Raw genomic sequence first — 21,872 nt, 5'->3', positions numbered from 1 at the left:
TTGCAGTTAAGGGAAGGGAAAAAGGTCCAAATTAAACACCTCTGCAGTAATGGTGGTTAAAGTTTCAATTTTCTATTCTTAAGACTTCCTTCAGAATTCTGGCATAATGCCATTTGATTACCTGTTCGGATTTCCTTTGATATATATATTACCAGTCTGAGAAATGTATAAGCTTGATAGATACATTAGTTTTTCTGATGTGGGATACAGAACAGATTAATATAGATACTGCTACAGAAATAATTCACTTACAAAAGATAAGCAATTGCAGTTTACCATTAGAGCAAGAAATACCAATTGCTGGAAAAATCTATGACTTATCCTCTAAAAGGACTAAGATCTCTCCCCATATAGCTCATGTACTGCATAAATGGAATATTACTTCAATCAGGGTCTGTACAGCTCAAGGATAATGAAAAAAAGTCAGTTAACTTAACTGTATTTGCATTATAAATTAAAATCTAATCATATTTGTTATTCAGTTAGTTCAGCTATAGGACAAACACTTTTGGACACCCATTTTAAATTACTGATTACAAACAATTCATACTGAAGTTAAACTTTAAAAGACCAGAATAGGCTACTACAGAAAAAGCAACTCCAATCAAAGTTCTAAATTACACCTTGAAGAAACAGTACAAAGAGCTAGATTACAGACTATTGAATGACAGTCTCACTATTTCACTGAAGTCTATGTTTAGCCTCAGTTTTACATGGCAGCAAAAGCATCTGCTCAGGGAAGAATAGAGGTGTATATAAACAAGTGATACTTACTGCATATGACCCTATTAAAAATGCTGCATTTGCTCGTTTCCGTTGATCAAAACTGGTATAGTGGACTATTTTCTTTCTTGATAGACTGAAAGACTGTTTAAAGAGAAAGGAGAGGGATGTGTCAGTTACATTAATTACAATAAGACACAGGACTTACAAAAAGCTAGAGCTTTAGAAAAATCATTTTCAATTTGATAAAAATAATCAAAAATATTATGAGGTGGGTGAGATAATATCTTTCATTGGACCAACTTGTGTTGGTGAGACGGTTCCGGAGTCCAGGCTCTAGCCGGAGCCTGACTGTCTACACCACAACTAAACAGCCCATTGCGCTCAGGCTGACTCAGTTGGCATGGGCCAGCCATGCGTTTTTAACTGCAGTGTAGACATACCCTTAGTATTAGGCCTAATCTTATTTGCTGCATTGATTTTACTAATCCTTCTAAAACCATCTGAAAAGAAACAGTTAAATAATTGCACAGATGAGGAGATACAAGTCATAGTGAATAAGTGTTTAAAAACAGCAATATTTAGTTCACAAGGATTCTCTTTATAATTAAATAAAGGAAGACCAATGATTATATCATCTCAGCAAGAATGTAAATCTCAGAAAGCCATAACAGAAACAGGTTAGTTAAAGCATATGTGAACCACACTGATGCGGTGATATTTAGTTTACTAAGTGAGTAGGTGTTGAATCAATCACTGAATTTATAATATTGATACTTTGTCATTCCATAATTCCACTAAATTGTGTAAACTTCAGATCACAATGCATTTTCCAGACAAAACATGGATTTTTACACTACTTCTGCAAACGTGTTAAGCAGTGTTTGTGGAGACTTGATTTAGAGGGAGCAAGTTTCTTGACAGAAACTTCCCACAGATTCAGCACTGAAAACTTTTGAGGAGTACTGCATGCTACTACAGATTTTTGCAGCATTGTCAATTAACAATTTAATTGGTGCTAGCCATACTGACTTTTCATACATAGTGAAAATAAAACTTAAGATACAGAAGTTTCTACAAGGGTTCATACGAAAGCCTTAAATACAAAAAAGCATTTCTCTAAAAGAACCAAAAATAGCCAGCAAATTTAAGAGAAACGTATTGTAATACATTCATCAGTTTCTTTACTCCTATCCTCCATAGGAATAGCTCCTCCAGCAGTGGATCTGTCTGTACGTTATGATAAGCTGGTCTTATTCACCACTGCTTCCACAGGAGGATAAACAGTGATTTAAATTCATGTGACTGGAGTACATCTAAATGAGACCATAATGCCCCAGAGTGGGGGAGGGGCATCTTTACAGATTATAACAGGTCAGGTTTGGAGACAGACAAGCATGACCTGCTTTATATTTATTATATGTGTACGCCCCCATTTTCTATGGCATTAAAAGGATATTAAAATCTGACAAGTCACACCCAATAGCTCAAGAATATAGGAATAAGTTCTCTCTTTATCACATTGACATCCAGCATTCTGTGATTTTGACTAAGTCTATTACGGTCTAAATCAGACAAAATTACAGTAATAGTGCCACACAAACAACAATTGTATTTAATTGTCTACATCTCTTATTTTAAATAATTCATAGCAACATAATTTACAGTTCTTTTGAAATACAATTCTTTCTATAGCCAAGAGCACTTTGGAATTTGCTTTATTTAAAAATCATTTAAAAAAATGTTTAGTAGTCATGTAAAAACCTCCTCTACCTAGACAGCATTTAAAAACAAAAACAAAAAAAAAACAAACAAAAAAAACACAGGGTGATAGTAGATTGCAGTAATATACTACTACTGATGGCATTATTGTTGTACCGAGTGGGGGGGGGGGGGAAGGAGGAGGAAAGAGAAAACATACCCTCAAATTCTCAGAAGCATCTCTGACATTTAAGGTAAACTATTGGAATATAGAATTTTCATTGCTTCCAGGCCATTTAAAAAAATGGAAGTGAGAGCTACACTTCAATCTCTATGGACTCAGATTTCTATATTGTACATTTAAATCAATTTTTGACAAGCTTAAAGCTTTAAATAAGATTGAAAACTGGTTTTGAATAACTGGCATGAAAAACTCATTTACAATACAGCAAATGCTGAGGGAGATTAACAAGATAAGCATTTGAATTGAAGATTCCAGTAGATTCAGAAATGTGGAACACTACTACCATGCTCTATCACTACTTTGCTATGTAAAAATCCCATTCATTTAGGAACAACAAGTAGTACTGGCCAAAATGACATTGTTGCAAGAGCACTACACCCGGGGTTCTCAAACTGGGGGTCAGAAGGAATTACCTCAGGGGTCGCGAGCTGCTAGCCTCCACCCCAAACCCTGCTTTGCCTCCAGCATTTATAATGGTGTTAAATATATTAAAAAGTGTTTTTAATTTATGGGGGGGAGGGTCCACACTCAGAGGCTTGCTATGTGAAAGGGGTCACCAGTACAGAAGTTTGAGAACCACTGCACTACACTATGTATCTGCACTTAACATTTACACAATTGAAACTTCTATATTCAGCTCAATTCCAGTTTCACCACAATTGCTAAAGTTATACAGACGAGAATTAAATGTAGTAGATTATATTTAACATATTAAGCCATTAGACCCCACAGTTCTGCAAGCTGATCCATATGGGCAGAAACTTAAAATGCATGTGGAGCCCTCTGAGATCTGTGGATTTTCAGAGAGGTCCACTGCTTAGATCAGCTTACAGGGCTAGGCCTTTAGTTATGCTAAAACACTTAGCAATAATTTATAGTATTTGCCAACAGAATACCTACAATTTTTTCTTTACATGTGTAAAATTTTCTTTAAAATAAATGTTCACATTACTTTCAGCTCGTTTTTAAAAAGTCTATATAGTACCACATACCAATTGTTTTTAAATGTGTAAAGAAAGATTTAATATGTATAATACAAAGAACTAAGAATGCTCTTCCTCCGTTTTCCTAGAATACTATAGTTTGGATATTACAGTAGTAAAACTCATGAATATCAAGATATACATTTAAAAAAAATCAGTTAACTAGCCTTAGTCCATATTCTTCAAATGCTACAAAAGTGCTTCTTTATTCAAAATCATAATAAATGAAAAGTTACTTATTTTAGTAATTTAACTAGAGCTTTTACTCTACACAAACCATCAGTTTCTCAATTAGTGAGGATGCAAAAGTCTACTTAACACAACATGACAACAGTGCGATACATTTCATGGTAAACTCTGGAATATGCTCAGACTATTTTGAAATTAAAAACACAACAGGAAGTCCTTTTGTGATACAAAAACATATGAAAAGTTATGCTAGTGCTAGTTTTAAGTAAAGAAAATCTAACCCATTCATTTACACAACAGAGTCCCAAAATCCAGATTCCCAAACAAGTTCATACCGTTTAATTAGAGAGATCCAAGACAAAAGAAAATGCCAGAAGTTTCAGAAATTCTCATTTATGCTGTGACTAGATTAGTATATTGTGATGACATCAACCAGTGACCGTCCTAATGAAATGTTACTCAATCAATATGGCATAGCCCTTGCATTGTTCAGCATGAAGATATTGCTTTGCATTTAATAGAAAATTAGATTACTACAAGAAAGAACTGCAAGTTCAGACAAATCTCGGTGAAGTTTGCAAACTATCACAGTTTAGAGCATGAAGCTGTGCCGTGCTAAAAAGAAAGTTCGCAAGTAATTTTTGTTATAGCAATTTTATGAAGTCAGATTTATTTAGCAGACCAAACAGTAGTATAACACTGCATGGTTACTCTATTTGTTCTTCACTTGTTTGAAAAAAGAGTGCACCCTTGAGTTTCTCTGAACAATCAAGCTCCACAATATCGTAATATTAAAGTGGGTTAAGCATTTCACCAAAACTCAATTTCAAAGAGCAAACAGGATATTATGATCAAGTATTCTTGTCTTGCTGTTGATTACTTAGAACAGCATCACATCATCTCCATAGCAATCAGTGATCAAAACACAAGGAATGAAACAAGGTCAACAGGCTCTCTTATCAAGCATAACCTCTCAGTGCTTTACCTACAATTTTTCTTTTTTTTGAGAAAAGATATCCTTGAATAAGTTCCGACTATACAAAAAAGTTCATTTTTTAAAATCAACCACCAGAATATTACAATTGTTTGTGTTTTAAAAATGCTAATCTGCTTTTGACACTCGCCAAACCACATCTAAAAAAAAAAAGCGCAAAAGCAGAGACTTTTCTCCCAACCATGTTTAAAGACTAAAAGTAGCCAATTGTTAAAAACAAATACCTGCCCCTGCACAAGTTGTGACGAAGTGGGGATTTTCCTTTTGTTATATGCGAGTCTTACCGTTGAGCCTATGAATTTTACTGTTTTGCATGAATAATGTGTGCCTCAGTTTCCCTGTGTGCTGCACCAATACCTCAGTGATGGTAATAGGGGTTTGTTACTTTGGCTGAGACCTCTGGGGCAGGTGAGGCTGCTCCAGCTACCTGCATGGCCCTTTGTAACCTGAGACCCAGTGGGGATGCAACCAGGTGGCTCTTTGCCCAGGGACAAAGACAAGGAGGAGCAGGAGCAACGGGGGTGTCGGAAGTCGGGTCACCGGAAACTGAGCTGTCTGCTTGGGGGGACTGGAAGAGAGGGAGTCCAGGGCTTGGTTAAAAGTCACTGATTTCTGTGCTAACGAGTTCTATCCTATACTGTGTTCCTGTCAGCTAATAAACCTTCTGTTTTACTGGCTGGCCGAGAGTCACATCTGACTGTGGAGTTGGGGTGCAGGGTCCTCTGGCTTCCCCAAGAGCCCCGCCTGGGCGGACTCGCTGTGGGAAGCACACGGGGAGGCTGAATGCTCTGAGGTCAGACCCAGGAAGGTCAAAGCTGTGCAAGCTTCTTGCCCTGGCGACAGTATGCTCAGAGAGGGGAGGGCATGCTACCCCAGAGTACTGACTGGCTTCATATGGAGTAGTTCCAGAGCATTGGCCCGGTGACTCTGTGACAAGTACACACACAAATACAGCTGAAGTACAACTTCTCAGAAGCCATTTAAAATTGAGTGTTGGTTATAAACAGACATGCTCCCAAGTATTGTTCATTATACTAAATATACATGACTGTATATCAAGGAATTAAAAAACCCCTAAGAATAAGGGAATATTTAAGTGGAGACCAGTATTTGATGGAACGTAACTGTCACTTAGTAACTTTCTAAGCATATTTAATTTGTATTTCAGTCAGGGGAACTGTGTGTGTTTTATGAAGGGAGATTTATCAAATGTTGATTTTTTTTGCAGTAGTTTCCAACTGACATTTCCATAATCTGCCTCCACTTTTAGGTTGGATATAAGGACTGAGGCTTTGTTCCTATTATACATAGAGCAGGACTTTCAACACCAGACAGACACTTGACGAGAGATTCTCAGCCTAGAGACTCAGTGGGAACAAGCGTGTCTCCATGTTTCTGCTCCCAAAGGCGTTACAGATCCCCACTCCCCAAAGATTCTGCCTGTTTCAGGCAGAAAGAAATCATGGTATTTTGGAGAAGACATAGAACATCGCAGTGAGGCTTCAGACTACAGCTTTTTAAGGCTGCAAGTTTGTCATGGAGGTCACTGATTCCATGATTTTCTGTGAACTTTGCAGTGGCCGGTGCATTTGGCTCAGGGGCAGCTCAGATAGCAGCTGGTGCACTTGGCACAGGAGCTGCTGGGGCAGTCTTGGGCAACCACGTGCCCCCCCCATATTCCCCAGCAGCAGAAAAGCTTTGAGTGTGGGAGGGGGTTGGGGCATGGGATGGGGCGAGGCAGGCTCTGGGTGGCACTTACCTGGGTGGCTCCCCAGAAGCTGTAACGTCCCCCTCATCCAGCCAATGGGAGCTGCAGGGGCAGTGCCCTGGGCAGAGGCAGTGCATAGAGCTGCCTGGCCATGCCTCCACCTAGCAGCTAAGCAAGGGGAACGTCGCAGTTTCCACAGAGCCCCCCCAGGTAAGTGCTGCCCAGAGCCCACCTCACCTCATCCAGAAACCCAACCCCCTTCCCCCTCCTACACTCAAACTCTGCTGCTGCTAGGGGGAAGGGAGATGTGGAGCCAGGTGGGGAGCCTGCTGGCCCCACCAATGCCCCCGCCCCGAGCACCAGCAGAGGTCCCAGGCTGCACACTGCAGCCCATACCCCCCCAGCACCAGCACCTGCGGGGGCCCCAGGCAGCCTTCCCACCCCTCAAGTTTTAATCACGGGTATTTTTGGTAAAAGCCATAGACAGGTCACGGGCCATGAATTTTTGTTTCCTGCCTGTGACCGGTCCGTGACTTTTACTAAAAATGCTACATTTTAATCACAAGTCTGACAGATGATCCACTGCTAGAGGACTGCCCAGAGAGTAGTTAGCTCTTTCCACCAGAGCAGCTCCTAGCCTGCTGCCAGAAGCCGCCTTCTTCTCTTGGAACCTGCAGTTCTCTCAGACTTGTTCACCTGCTTCTTCTTTCAAGCCATTACAGCTGCAAGTTATTCAGTATAACAAATGTCTCCTATTTCATAAACTAAATGTAGTAGAGGTAAACTGTAAAGTAGAATATTGTGCCTTTGAGGAGATATAAACACAACCTTAACATTTCTGCCTTTTATTCTTCACCGCTTCCTCATCACTGGAGACTTGAGGTGAGGCTCCTAGAAGGAGACTAAGGAAGTGAGGTTACTAGAGCCTGAAACTAAAGCATTGCTAAAGGTAACTGGTTGAGGCCATCTCCTTTGCCATATCTGAGTGTGGAAGAGATGACAAGAGGGGCAATAAACAAAATGCTGAGCAGGATGAACCACAGCTGCATGCACTGCAGGCAGAGTGATCACATATGGGAAACCAATTGGGCTTTTACAGAACTATCCTCTAAAATTAAGTTGGCTAGTGTACTAAAGATTAGTGCCCTTTAGATTATGTTGTACTGGAAGATGTGTACAGACTGATTAGAACCTCTGATAAAACAGAATTCCACACTGTACCTTCTTGATTTCACCCACTTGACATACCTCCTTTTTACTGCACTAGCTCCTTACCCACTTCTCTTCCAGAACACATGTAATAAACAAGAAAGCCATAAAGTGTCTCTTATAATGTACATTCCCCCCGTGTTAGGGTTTTATTACTGGTAACCATCACCATGTAATAAGATTGGGAATGGTGAGATCCCTAATGGAGTCTCTGGAACTTTTCTATTTGAGGCAAAAATTTTGCTTGGAGTAGGATTTATTTAAACCCATATAAACCAGTGTATTTTATTGGATACACTTGTTCCCTTTCAACCACCCATTACAGTCTTATCTGTTACATGCAGAATGCCTAAAGTAAAGTGCAATGGTTTAAAAAAAAAAAAAAAAAAAAAAAAAAAAAAGCTGTCTGGAGCTTTTTTCCACAACAGAAGAATATTTGAGTAAGACAGACTACTAGCTCAAGTGGATAACACCTCTGGCATTTTCCCCTAACAGAAACCTAAAACAATTTTAAGAAGCTGAAGGCTTTCCATTTCTCTTTGGAGCATTTTTGAGCAGAGGGCAATCATGACATTTTCCACACTCCAGTTTGTCCAGTTAAATATTTGTATCCCGCACTTCCTTCATAAGAAGAGATAGCTGTAGCAAACAAAGCCTTTTTTAAATAAAGTACGTAAAAACAAAAGGCTCACAACAACAAACAGCCAACATATTAGCTACTTGTTATTCACATAAGGAAGTCACTATTCCAAAAGCTGCTACTAAGGACTAGTTCACACACTAATCTCAAAACCTAATCTCTAACAAGGAAACTTGGATTTTACTTTTAGACCTTGTCTTGACAAGTAAAAACAGTGCATTTTTCAATTGTTAGCTCAACTGAATTAAATAAGGAAAATTATTTATTCATATCTGAATATTGGTGACACCACAGCTTCTGAAAAAAATCTGCTTTCTCATTCCATTGCCAGCTTTGAGCCCTCAGCAGCTAAACTCCCAGTGATCTGCCACACATACTTTCTACTGAACTCCTTGCTGATTGTCCCCTGCTACAATGACCCACCACCACTCCTTCCCTGATGACTTTATCAGGGTTACTTCTATCTCTATGCCTGATGTGACCAAAGTATGTAGGCTTGTGCCTGTTGATTTCCGGCAGATTCTGCTTCTGTCCAATAATATTTCTAACAAGTATTTGTCGTCTTTTCCGTCCAGGAGATATGCAACAGTCTTTGCCAGCACCATATCTAAAAGGCTTCTTTTTCTTCTTGTCAGTAGCATTAATTTTCCATGATTCAAATCCATAGGACGCTATGGAAAAAATTATGCTTTCACTAGTCAAACCTTCATACATTTTAAGATGCCATGGTTTTTCCAAACATCCATAAGAGAGGCCATGGCTGACCAAGCCATTCCTAGTCTTCTTCAGAACTGCCTCCTTGGTTGGATATGTACGATCCTAGATGACTGGATTCTATCTACTGCTTCTCAAACCTGAGCATTAATCTTGATCCCTGTTTGCATCTTATTTTATTAATTGTGTAAATATGCATGAATTTAGTTTTCACTCATTCAGGAAGGGTTCATATCCCTCACTGTTTTAACAGACTCCATGATTAATTGTATTATATCAGTGGTTGTAGCAAAAAGAGTACTTTGTCAGTGTGTCTAACGTAGGTTAAGAAGTGTCCATTAATGGAAATCCAAATTGCATCCACTTTGTCAAAACGTTCTAGGGCTTGTCTCACACTAAATTCTGTGTACATGTTGAAAAGGTTTGGGAAAAGTATATACAAAAATGTGTGTGGCACCCTGCCCAGTAAAAAAAACAAAAACAAAAAACACTTGCTGTCACCTGCTACTATTCATACTGTAGTCTGTCAATGTTAGACTTGCAATGAGTTCAGTGAAATGCTTTTAAATCTCCATGTCCGCAGCATCCTCCAAAGGTGATCCTGTCAGATAGTACTGAATGTTTTAGAGTAGTCAATGAAATACACAATCAATGGGTGATTATATGCCCTCCCTGCATTTTTCAACGATGTGACAGATGCGTGTGGTCTGATAACGTTTGCCTTGACCCTCTCCAAGCTTAATGCAATTGAAAAACCCCATCAAGATGTAGGTTAACACATCTGAAGGCTAAAAATGCAGCCAGCTAACATGGCTTCAGATGTATTAGCCTGTGTCTTGATCATGCTTTCAGTGTGCTATGCTAACTCAATTGAGTTTACAGGATTTAACACACACACACACACACACACACACACACACACACACACCACTTTTTGTCAATTAAGAGGGAAGATTTAAAGGGAGCTCCACTAAATAATCCTTATTTTATTTATGTAAATTCTCAGAGCCCAGGATTGCCTCCCCAATTCCTTTAAGATTTAAGGTATTTTGATGACCATTTGAAGACCATACTAGACTGCTTTCTCCTTCTTAGAATTACTGTCATGAATAGTTAGACAAGACGAGGGAAATAGATATAACAAGTTTAAAATGGTGTTAATGTCAGAATTCCAAAAAGGGAGACTTTAATAGAGAATACACTTAACATATAACAAAGAGTGGATTATTTTTAAACAAAACAACAAAAAACCCCACATACAAACACACCACAAGCAGACAACTTGGAGTCCACATACTGTATACAAAAGGAACAGTTTTTTAAAAAAAAAAAGTCAGTAGTCCTTACCTACTTTTTCTATGGCTAGAAATTCCTGTAACTTCAAGTTCAGTTTTTTCCTAAGATAAATCATATAACCCTTATGTAAATTAACTAGAGCATCTTTAAAGAAAATTTTTTACTAGCCAACCGACCGAATGCCTAGACCTTAACAGTTCCAACATGTAACATTCCCTAGTAGGTCCTCAATTTCAGCCTCTCCTACTGCAAAATTTTCTCCTCTGACGTCCATACTACCCCTCTTCAGCATGTATAAAATGCTGTAGTTAAAAATCTTCCTGGCCTATCATTTTAGCCATGCTCCCCACATATGAATCTCCCCACTGGCTTCCCCCTCTGCCACTATATCAAATTCAAGCTTCTTGTCACAGTTGTCAATGCCCTATATAAATTCTCCATCCCTATTTACCTGCTATTGTCTTGCTTTGAATCAGCCCTACACTTCTTGGATGACAGATCCAGTCACCTATTTGTCAACTGCTTAATTCCATTCTGCCTTCTGTCATGAAATGTCCTTCCTGATTTTTAATTAAAAGACCCCCACCCACTCCACATTTAAGTACATTCCTAAGACACATTTCTGTTGTGTTGCATATGGAAAAGACTCACTGACTTCTACCAACAAGAGAATTAATGCTTCAACTTTATTTTGCCAATACCTGATCCAGGGTCATCTTAGGCACCCAGCTAATACGTTATATCCCTTCCCTTTAATCTGTTTGTTTCTCATTGAGTACTCCGTAAGACAAGGCCTGGGTCTTGTTTTTGTTTGGAAAATTCCTAGCACAACAGGTCCACTAACAAAAAAATATTATGCTAATATTCGACATTTGAGTAACAATATTGGCACAGGAAATTCCAGATTATGCATTCCAACGTTTAACTTCGACCCACAGGACATAATTCAAAAACCTGAAACTAAGGATTGTTTCATACACATATTATAAGTAGGGTTTGTGGAAGGACTGGTTGGAATTTTCCCAACAGGTTTTCAATCAGAAAATGCTGATTCATTTAAACCAAAATTGTTCCTGAAAACCCCAGGCTTCCAGAGTTTGTGGCTCCAGGGCAGCCCTGTCATGCAGACTGCCTTGGAATTGGGAGCCCAAGGGTTTCCAGGGTCATGGCTCCACAGGAAGGAGCACAGAAAGCCTGAGCACCCTGGCTAGAGCTAGGGTTCTCAGGCTTCTTGCTGTGGAGCTGAGAAGTCCTGGGTTGGGCTTCCAGGGCCCGTGACACGGGTTCCGAGGAAAAAAGTGGTATGCAATGGTGTAATTACAGACTGTATCAAGATGTACATGCACAAGGAGGGGCCAAATTTAGGTTGCATAGTTAGGCAACTGAAAATTTGGAATTTCTTAACTTCCGAGTGCTTGACTTCACAACTTTAATAATGTTCTTTTAACTTTTGTTTGTACCAATGTATTACAAAAACATAATAAATGGTCATTTTCATGAGAGGTTATTTTGCAAAGAGGTTATGAATAACATATATTAACAAAAGTTTCTTGCAGAAGTTCCCTTTAGGGCTTTTAAGTTTGTTTCAATCAAATACTTGTTGGCAACTTTATGCCAGGCATTTAAATTTTGCTACTAAGCCACGTTCCTATAAATTAGCTCTCCTATGGAGGTAATGAACTGTCACAGAATCTAAGGATTGTACAAGAGTAGATCCCATTCTGAACACGATGAAGTGTGAGATGTTGTATTACCTGCATAACATTTAAGGTCACTCAGAGGATGACCCAACACACGCTGTTCATTTTAAGAACACTTTTAATGCAGACTTGACAAAACTCAAAGAAGGTACCAATGTGAGTAAGATCACTGTGAGAATTCACAGTACCAGAATTATTTCTGTAGTATTATCTTATTCTAGAAGGAAAATTTTAGTAGTAAAATGTTCAGCTAATGAAACAAAGTAATTTAACTCCACACGTTTACTTAGGTAATAGTAATGTATTTCATGTTGCAGTAATATGTTCTATTATTCCATTATCTTTAAATCACTTTTTAATTATATTACATAGTCAGTGAAGAATTTAAATGGAACAGTACAAATTTATTAAAAACTTTATAAAAATTAATTTGAGAATATTTCTGTACTTTGAAAAATGTTTTCTTGAAGTTAAAATTAGAACTGATCAAAACTTGGAAAGTTTCAGTAGATGGGAAATTTTCCCATTTCAAAGATTGCTGTGAACCTAAAATTGTGTAAAATTTTAGTTTTGGAAGCACCAACACATGGCATTTCCAAAACAAAACATGGGCCCTAGGATCCAGCAGCTGCTGACTGAAATGAACATATTCTTGTCAGTTTCATATTGTCCATCTCTGAAAAACAGCAGTGAAAATTGACAGGAAGGTCTGTACCAGAGTCTGTTTTTGTCAGAAGATTCCTAACAAAGTTTAGTTAAGATATTTACTTTTCTTATAAGGCAACCAAATTTGTTAGGATTTACACCAGGTGCAGAAAGCCATCTTTGTTTTCCTTGGGCATCTGGGGACAGGGCTGGACTGAAGGCTACATGACTATTATTGTCCTTAGAAGAGGTCAATACGGTCACATTTTATATGCATTTTTGAAAGTCATTTGGTGCCTTTTAATTCTGAATTGTATATTTTATGTACTGCCTATGATTCGGAACAGGCATTTTACAATTTAAATAAAAGTCATCATGGCATCCAAAAAAAACAGATAGGTCCATAGGTCTTATGTAAGGTAAGTCAAAGTCAAGGACCAAATTTAGAAAGCCCTAATGCAGGGGAAGAGAAGAGAATACGTACACAGATGAGTGGCTAGGAACAGCAACTGGGCCACCACATCCGAAAAAAGTGTTTTTGTATATGAATTTAACTGAATGTTTCTGCATTACTGTTACATTAATATAGTTTCTTTAAAACAATACATCTAAAGAAGTCCTAACTCTTCCATTGAAAAAATATTCATTTAAACATGCATTTTCATCCTTTATCATACACTCTTACCACGCTATCATGATCCTTCAATCTAATACTGTTCATGCTAACGTACTTATACATTACAGGCAGGTATGCTGGCAATGAACTCAAAGACATCAACACAACTCAAAGGATTCTGGCTTTCAGTCCTTTGTTTACTATTACACTAACTTCCTTTGACTTATATTTCACCTTGAAGAGAAAGGTGTACATGTCCTTTGTGGTTCAACTGCTGAACAAAAAGGCTCAACTTTTAGTTCCTCATTGGGAATACACACATGGCAAGACAGCACAACTTGTGTCCAAAGCTCAAGGTTAACCATGTAAATGACACTTGCACAGCATTGCTGCGCACTGCAATTTGTTAAAAACAATAGAGATTGAATATTTGGTTCATAAATCTAAATAGAAAGGATTAAAATTTTACCTTTAACTTCTTATTTAGTTTGCAGCAGTATCTGTATAACATCGCCAAGTTTAAAGGTCCAAAATCTGCATAGAAACTGTGGAGTGGGGAAAGATGAAAAAAAAAAATACATTTAGAGAAGAACTAAACTATTTCAGTGAACATCTGCTTCCAGCTCTTTAAACTGCAAGCCAGTTAGTAATTTTGCTATGCTTCATTTCAGATGCAATGTAATCATGGCAGAAAAGTTTTCAGTGCTGTTGTAGCCATGTCGGTCCCAGGGTATTAGAGAACAAGGTGTGTGAAACAATATTGGACCAACTTCCGTTGGTGAGAAGTTTTCAAGCTTACACAGAGCAAAAGGAGAGCTCTGTAAGCTTTAAAGCTTGTCTCTTTCACCAACAGAAGTTGCTCCCATAAAAACTATTACCTCATCCATTTTGTCTCTTCAGTATATATTGTGTAATTAAAAACATAGTTTATCCATTATTGGGGGCCTCTATATTTCAGTTGCCTAATAATTTCTGTTATAAAATATTCCCAAAATTTTGTTTTGAGATGTCAAGATCTCCATTATTTGCAGCACACAAGCTCTCAGAGAAACCCTCTTTGTCTCATAAAACTCTGTTCAGTTTTTACTGAGACATGCACTGTTGAAAACAGCCACTTCCCTTCCCTCACCTTCATTCCTCAGGAAATTATGGCAGCCTGTCAAAACAGCAGAATACGAACAAACATTATAAAACTGGGCCCATGCTGCCACCTAAGGAGCAATTGCTACTGAGACCACATCAGGAACCACCAAAATAGCTGTGCAGGGTCACAGAAGAGCCAGGAAAGATTCTTCCTGACTGCCCTCCCAGACCCACACCATGACACAAAAGGTCCTCCCTCACTCTGGCTGCACACCACAGGAAACAGGAACTCCCCCAACTCCTGAGCTGGGAAGAGAGAAGACATATCCAGGCCAGATGAGCCTCTCTTACCCCACCTCCCAGACCCAGCACATGGCCCCAGCAACGCATTCTGACCTCCCTTAGGGAAAACATCCTTCCCACTATCAGCTAATTTAGTTAGTCCTGTCTTCAAGTGGCACTCACTGTTCTGAAGTGCTCAACATTAAGGATGTAAACACCACTCATGGTGGGAGCTTGTAGCAGTTAAGTATAATTTCTCTTTTAGCTTAAAACAAAACCACCACACACCCTAGAAAATTATATTCATGAAAACCCTATGCTACATTTCAGGAACATTATACAGGTTGCAAAATCATGTACTTGAAAGTTAGGAAGTTGCCTGGGCAACCTTAATTTTGGCCCCCTTGCTTATCTGTGTGTGATGGGAGCTCTCTGAAAAAAATAGTAGGCGATAATATAATTAAAGACTGTATTAGGCACATGCAAAGTGTGCAGTGTTAAGGTTTCGCTGGCAATCCCCAACATGGCATTTCCTAAAACTTGTGTCATTTTTCTTGCAAAATAACGTTCTTATAACACTTTACTTTAATGTACCATAATTACACACAAAAAGCTATGTTTAAAAAGGACCTTAAGGCTGTAAAGTCAAGCACTCAAAATTTAGAATGCCAAAATTAAAGCATTTTCATGCCTCCCTGTGTGTGTATATATTATGATACAGTCTAAGTATATGAATTAGATTGAGTTAGAAAGCATATAGTCTTTTAAATTGACCCGTTAACTCAGGGGTGGGCACACTTTTTGGCCAGAGGGCCACATTGGGGTTGCAAAACTGTGTGGAGGGCTAGGTAGGGAAGGCTGTGCCTCCCCAAACAGCCTGGTCTCCGCCCCTCCCACTCCCCCCCCCCCGTCAGAACCCCCGACCCATCCAACCTCCTCAGCTTCTTGTCACCTGACTGCCCCTTCCTGGATCCCCTGTCCCTACCCGCCCCCCAAAAAACTCTACCCCCAGCCAACCCCACCCACTTCCCCGTCCCCTGACTGCCCCAACCTCTATCCACGTCCCTGCCACCGACAGGTCCCCCGGGACTCCCACACGTATCCAACCCCACCCGCTCCCTGTCCCCTGACCACCTCCCCCGAACCTCCACCCCCCCCCCCCCAAGATCCCCTGCTCCTTATCCAACCCCCCAGTCCCCTTACCATAGTTGCCAGGCACGCTGCCCAGAGCGCTGCCCACGCAGCTGCATGGCTGTGGGGGAGGGGCCAGGGGCTAGGCTCCCAAGCTGGGAGCTCAAGGGCTGGGCAGGATAGTCCCAGGGGCCATGTAGTTTGCCCACCTCTGTGTTAACTTACGTGCAAACTACAAACTGCCTTGTTTTCACTAGGGATTTTACTATGAGTTAAAATACTACAGTTAACACCACATACCTTTTCCTATTGAAGAAAAGGTAAAAAAAAAACGATGAAAGTTTTGCTCATTTTAAAACAAAACTCTCCATACACCTTCAAGAATTTAGGAGACTGAAAATAAGATTACAATGGAAGCCACTGTGAAACTTTTAAAGAGGTCACTGCTCCTACTCTATTATTGGGTCCGCTCCAACATCTAGCTCAGCCGCCGCTCTCTCTATCCAGGACAGCCTCCACCTCTTCTCTAGAAGGGGGGAAAATGTGCCATTCTATTGATTAATAAATTTCAACATATTCCTCTACTGACAACATTCTGAGAGAGGGAGGGAAAACAGAAAGAAGAGATGGGTTTAAAGTTGACTTTCCCACAGGGAGGTAGGGGGAAGGAAAAGAAGTAGGGAGAAGAGTTTAGTACAGTGACACTAAGTTGTTATATATGTTTATGCTTTTTTAAAAGTTGGGGGGGGTATAAAAGGGTGACTGGTCATCTTTTTTGTGAAGGTTCTTTTGAGACTTTTTGTTGCTTCATTTGACATTTTTGCTTCTTTTGTTTAAAAAGTTCCCCCTTACTAATGTATGGAAATTTCTTTATTCCTAATCAGAAAAGGGATGGGGGAGGTGTCTCAGGGACAGGGAAAGAAACTTTCCCCAATCCAGTCCTCCCTCCCTGCAAAAACTCAACAACCCAGGGTGATACACCCCATAATGCTTTATATAAATATGCTTATGAGTGTAAATACTACTTAACTGGAATAGGTCTTATGCTAGATATGCCATGTAACATAGCTTTGCATACATTCTACTGAATCAGAGTAGCAGCCGTGTTAGTCTGTCTTCACAAAAAGAAAAGGAGTACTTGTGGCACCTTAGAGACTAACAAATTTATTAGAGCATAAGCTTTCGTGAGCTACAGCTCACTTCATCGGATGCATTTGGTGGAAAAAACAGAAATGCATCTGATGAAGTGAGCTGTAGCTCACGAAAGCTTATGCTCTAATAAATTTGTTAGTCTCTAAGGTGCCACAAGTACTCCTTTTCATTCTACTGAATGTATTCATCCTATTTGTATGCATGTATAATTTTTATATCTGAAGTTATGAGCGTTGGCTCGATGCTTGTATTTAAAGTGTTTGCTGTAGAAAGCAGTAAGGCAGATTTGATCAACATAGCGTGAAGGGTTTCAGGGGTTATTCAAGTAAATGGAAGTACTTGGTTAATAATGGAACTTGATAGACACCAATCCACATCTGAGCTTTCCTGTGAACATTCGGACTAATGTCTGGTCAATGGCTCGGCCTGTAGAGAACTGAGCCGTTCATGGACATGTGACTTGCCCAGGTGACTCAAACTCCATCTCTAGCTGTGATTCTATACTGGGGGAGAGAGGGGTTTCCAGCCACAAGAGAGACTATATAAGCCCCTGGAAATCCCTCCATTTTGTCTTCAGCTGGCTCAAGACATAGCCTCTCCACCCCAAAAGAGATGCCTGAAAGAAACTGGAACAAAGGACAGTAACTACAGGGATGTGAGTGATTGCTGGACCCAGACTAGGAGGAAGTCCAGTCTGTGAAAGAAGCGTATTGGAACATCGCTTCGGGTAAGATTTATCTGCATTTCGTATCTTACTGTATTAAGCTTAGATTTGTGTGTTATTTTATTTTGCTTGGTAATTCACTTTGTTCTGTCTGTTATTACTTGAACCTCTTAAATCCTACTTTTTATATTTAATAAAATCACATTTTACTTATTAACCCAGAGTAATTAATTCATTCCTGGGGGAGCAAACAGCTGTGCATCTCTCTCTATCAGTGTTATAGATGGCGAACAATTTATGAGTTTACCCTGTATAAGCTTTATACACAGTAAAATGGATTAATTTGGGGTTTGGATCCCATTGGGAACTGGGTATCTGGGTGTTGGAGACAGGAGCACTTCTTAAGCTGTTTTCAGTTAAGCCTGCAGCTTTTGGGAGACGTGGTTCAGACCTGAGTCTGTGTTTGTAGCAGGCTAGTGTGTCTGGCACAACCAGGCAAGGTACTGAAGTCCCAAGCTGCCAGGGAAAATGGGCTCAGAAGCAGTCCCAGCACATCAGGTGGCAGTTCCCAAAGGGGGTTTCTGTGACTCAACTCGTCACACCCAGGACATTCTTTAGTGAAGTTTGACAAACAACTGCTTAGGGACTTCATGCTTTAGGACAATGACTCCCAAACTGTGGTCTACATACTAGTTGCTGGTGGCCCCTAGAAAACTGACCAATCAGCATTAGCTCTCCTCATTTCCAGACACTTCTACAGGTGTCATTTTCTCCTTACAAACTGGACCTAGGTGACCTAAAAACATCTGGAAGCAAAGGAGTTCCCTACCTGCCTCTGATGCTTAAAAGGAAGAAAGAAAACAGGATTACTCACTACAAGAGCCAACCACTTACCAAGAGAAATGGGGGCAGGGTGCGTGTGTGTTGGGGGGAGGGGTGAACCAGGCATTAGAAAAACATACGTAGAGAGAAAAAGAGGAACAGGATGCAAGGGGCAGAAGAACAAAAGTGGCCAGTGTCATTAACACACTTATATTAGAGCAGTTAGTATACTAAGTAATTGCCTATTTCTTTTTCATAGTTGTGTTAGGAAAACAGGGATTTTCCATCACATAGAAATTTTGAATCTTCAGTAACAAAGAAAAAAGTTGACTCAATGTCAGAAAATTTCTATTTGAAAATGTCATCATGGTTCCTCATGAAAGCTATAGCATAGGTGCCTAATATGTCCATTCTCTTCTACAGACTAACCTCCCATCATGTACCATAGCCTACATCTCTCATGATGCAGGATTACTTCCTCTCATCATGAAGGGAGACATTGTCCACATTACCACTTATGTTGGCAAAACTTGCCAGTCACTCAGGAGTGTGAATATTGTACACCTCCCCCGAGTGACAATTACACTGACATAGGTGATAGTGTGCACAGAACTTGGTTGACAGACAAGCTCTCTCCTGGTTGCATAGAACAGCTACACGAGAGATCTTACAGCTGCACTGCTGTAAGCCCTCTAGTGTAGACACAGCCACAGTCCAGCTGGGAAGCCTGGCCCACTGAGGAGATCAGCAACTTGGGGCAACTGAACTAGAATGCCCATGTAGCAATGGTGGCATATCCAAATATGGATATTTTGAGTTTGGGGCATTCAATTCTTCCAAGAAAAATTGTTTGGTCAAAACCCCAATTTTCCAACTGCCAAACAAAAAAATTGAAAGTATATGACCAGGCCTGCTTTGCTATGCAAGTATTCCATACTTTCAACAGTGATGTTACATTATAAATGCAGGAGATTAAGAGACGGGCCATATTATTAATAAAATTTGGAGAACCCCTGACCTAGGGGAAATGGTAATGAGATTAAGAGCCTAAATCACTGGTATGAATCTGTCTTAGGTTGGCAGTGACAAAATATCATCTGGTAGCCTTTGTGAAATGAGCTAATGGTCTCCAAATCAAAAGATCATCAACAACAATTTCATCCCTATTTATGGCACCTTATGGAAGCTGCCTCAGCAGGCAGGCCAAAAGGTTAAAGCTTAGAGAATTTGTTCTTTGACTTCTTGATATGGTCCTTCCAAGTCGGAACTGAGGCACATTTTAAAATCAATGGGAACAGGGGTGTTTTCACATGCTGTAGTTATGTGGTATTTTAACAGAAGACTTGAGTCTTTAGTGCTATGAATCTGGCACTCTTGAACTCTAAAATAATTTTCTACAAATTTAAAAATAGAAAAATCAAATTATAATGTATTGAACAAGCACTTTCTAAAATCAGTGGATACTTTGGGATGTCAATTTTATTCCTTAGAAGTCCTCAGTTCAGCCTGGATGCAGACACATTAACCTTCAGAAAGACCCCCACAGACTTTAACAATCTGGTACCTAACAATCCTGCTCAGAGAAGAAAGGACTAGGTATTTATGTGAATATTAGTCTGTAAAATTATTGTGCCCTGCCATTCAGCTTCCCAAGTTCTCATGAATCCAATGACAATAATTGTAGCTCATTTGAAAGAAAGAGGGCACAATTTTATTCTGGTTTGGCAGACTAGTTTTAGCATCTTCTCTGCATGATATGCTGATGGCAGGGGATGCAGAAATAATATTATCATGTCAGACTTGTGGTGACTGAATCCAAGCATGTTTTCACACAAGCCCAGACACCTGACCCCCAAGATTTCAAGATGTCCAAAAACAAAGAGTATGTCCCAGGACAAATCCTAACACTGCTGTGATGGTCAAGAAGGGCTGAAGCTATTGGATCTCCTGAATTCTTGATTCAGTGTTGTGCCATAGCTCATTACTAATCCAGAGCAATCCAGCTCTTCATTGTTCTCCATGATTCTAGCGCATATCCTCCGAGGTAACTATTACCTTTCATGAAAGGCAATGTTATTGTTGATTAGGGGGAATACCCAAGTTAAACCACCAAGCAGCAAATCCTTTGTGTCAGCAATTCTAATGTCCAGATATGTAAACTCAAGCAAAAAATCACAGATTAGTCGGAAAGTAGAAATGCTTTAGAGAACTGGCAGGGTCTTTATTCTCCTTTCCACTGAAAGCTTCCTCCTGTCCACCTATCAGAGCGGTTCAAAGCCAAGGTGTCCTGCTCTCAGTTCATCACTTCTTCCAATTTGCTAAAAAACTATGACTCTTCCTTCCATACAAGAATCTGGCCACAGTGATCCCTGTGCTCTCCGTCTCCATGCTGAATTACTGTAGGTCACTATACTTAGGAGCGAATGGGAATGCAACTCAGGGACTCCGGCCTACATAAATAGAACACTATGTGCTTCATTCCCTCAGCAAGTTTCCACTCCTCTTCAGGACTTCAGTCCTGATCTTCAAAACCATCAATGAATCAAGACCCATTGGCATCAATGACTGAACTTCCATTAGTGAAACTATCAATAGAGAAGCAGTCCTGAGATAAGGTGCCTCAGAAACCAGGAAAAAGCTTATGAGCGGGATATAAAGTTCTCAGTCAAGAAGGTTTAGTTATAGAACAATTTTTTATTTATTTATTTTTTTAAAATCAGAGTACGATCATTTTCAGAGCATGCTGGAAGCCCCTTCTCTTTGGGAAAAGAAACCACCTTAAGGAATTTGAAGTTCCTCAGCAAGTTTGTCCAAGCAGGGAGGCAGCATGGTGTACAGTGGTGAAAGTTGGAGCCTGGGAATCAGAAGGCAAGTTCTATTTTTGATTGGTACTAACTCGCAGTGCAGTTTTTGGTGATTTGTTTATCCTTCAGTGAGAGAAACACATGTACAGATGCCCCTTCGAGATGTTGAGGAGAGGCACAGTACAAGTGCAGAAAATTGTTAATTAGGTCAAAGTTCAGCACAAATGTTTTGAGGGGAGGGTTTTTTTGTTTTGTTTTGTTTCCCACCACTCCCCAAGGGTGGATCAGTATTTGAAGAAACTCGTGTTTTGCCACAAAGTATTCCCATACACATGATGTATGGTCTCTTGCTTGTACTCCATGTTAGCCTTCTAAAATGGCTTTTCTTGTATTCTATTGCCTGACAAGATTGGTCAACTGATGAACATCAGTTGGGATGCAAGTTCACGTGCATATGTCTAGTTATTTTATTTTCATGAAGGATTTGTTGGTGTAGGAAGAGAGCAAAACAGTTTCGTTCTGACCTCACTATGGACCTCTTTCTGCAACCTTGGTCAACTGATGTTCCAACT

The 21,872-nt window shown here is 39.8% G+C and overlaps 1 protein-coding gene across 3 annotated transcripts in view; it reads right to left on the bottom strand.

Moving 5' to 3' along the window:
- CDC14A (cell division cycle 14A) overlaps window positions 1-21,872 on the bottom strand; it is a 121,210-nt gene that overhangs the window by 90,048 nt on the left and 9,290 nt on the right. For all 3 annotated transcript variants that reach the window (XM_038412213.2, XM_038412211.2, XM_038412214.2), the window contains exons 3-4: window positions 13,832-13,907; window positions 775-867 (exon numbers count right to left, since the gene is read on the bottom strand). In XM_038412213.2, the coding sequence (XP_038268141.1) occupies window positions 775-867; window positions 13,832-13,873 (135 nt within the window). In that variant the 5' untranslated portion in view covers window positions 13,874-13,907. The remainder of the gene's footprint in view (window positions 1-774; window positions 868-13,831; window positions 13,908-21,872) is intronic.

The sequence above is a fragment of the Dermochelys coriacea genome, chromosome 8 (genome assembly GCF_009764565.3).
Source record: "Dermochelys coriacea isolate rDerCor1 chromosome 8, rDerCor1.pri.v4, whole genome shotgun sequence".
NCBI classification, from domain to species: Eukaryota; Metazoa; Chordata; order Testudines; family Dermochelyidae; genus Dermochelys; species Dermochelys coriacea.
This window is presented reverse-complemented; position numbering and strand designations above follow the sequence as displayed.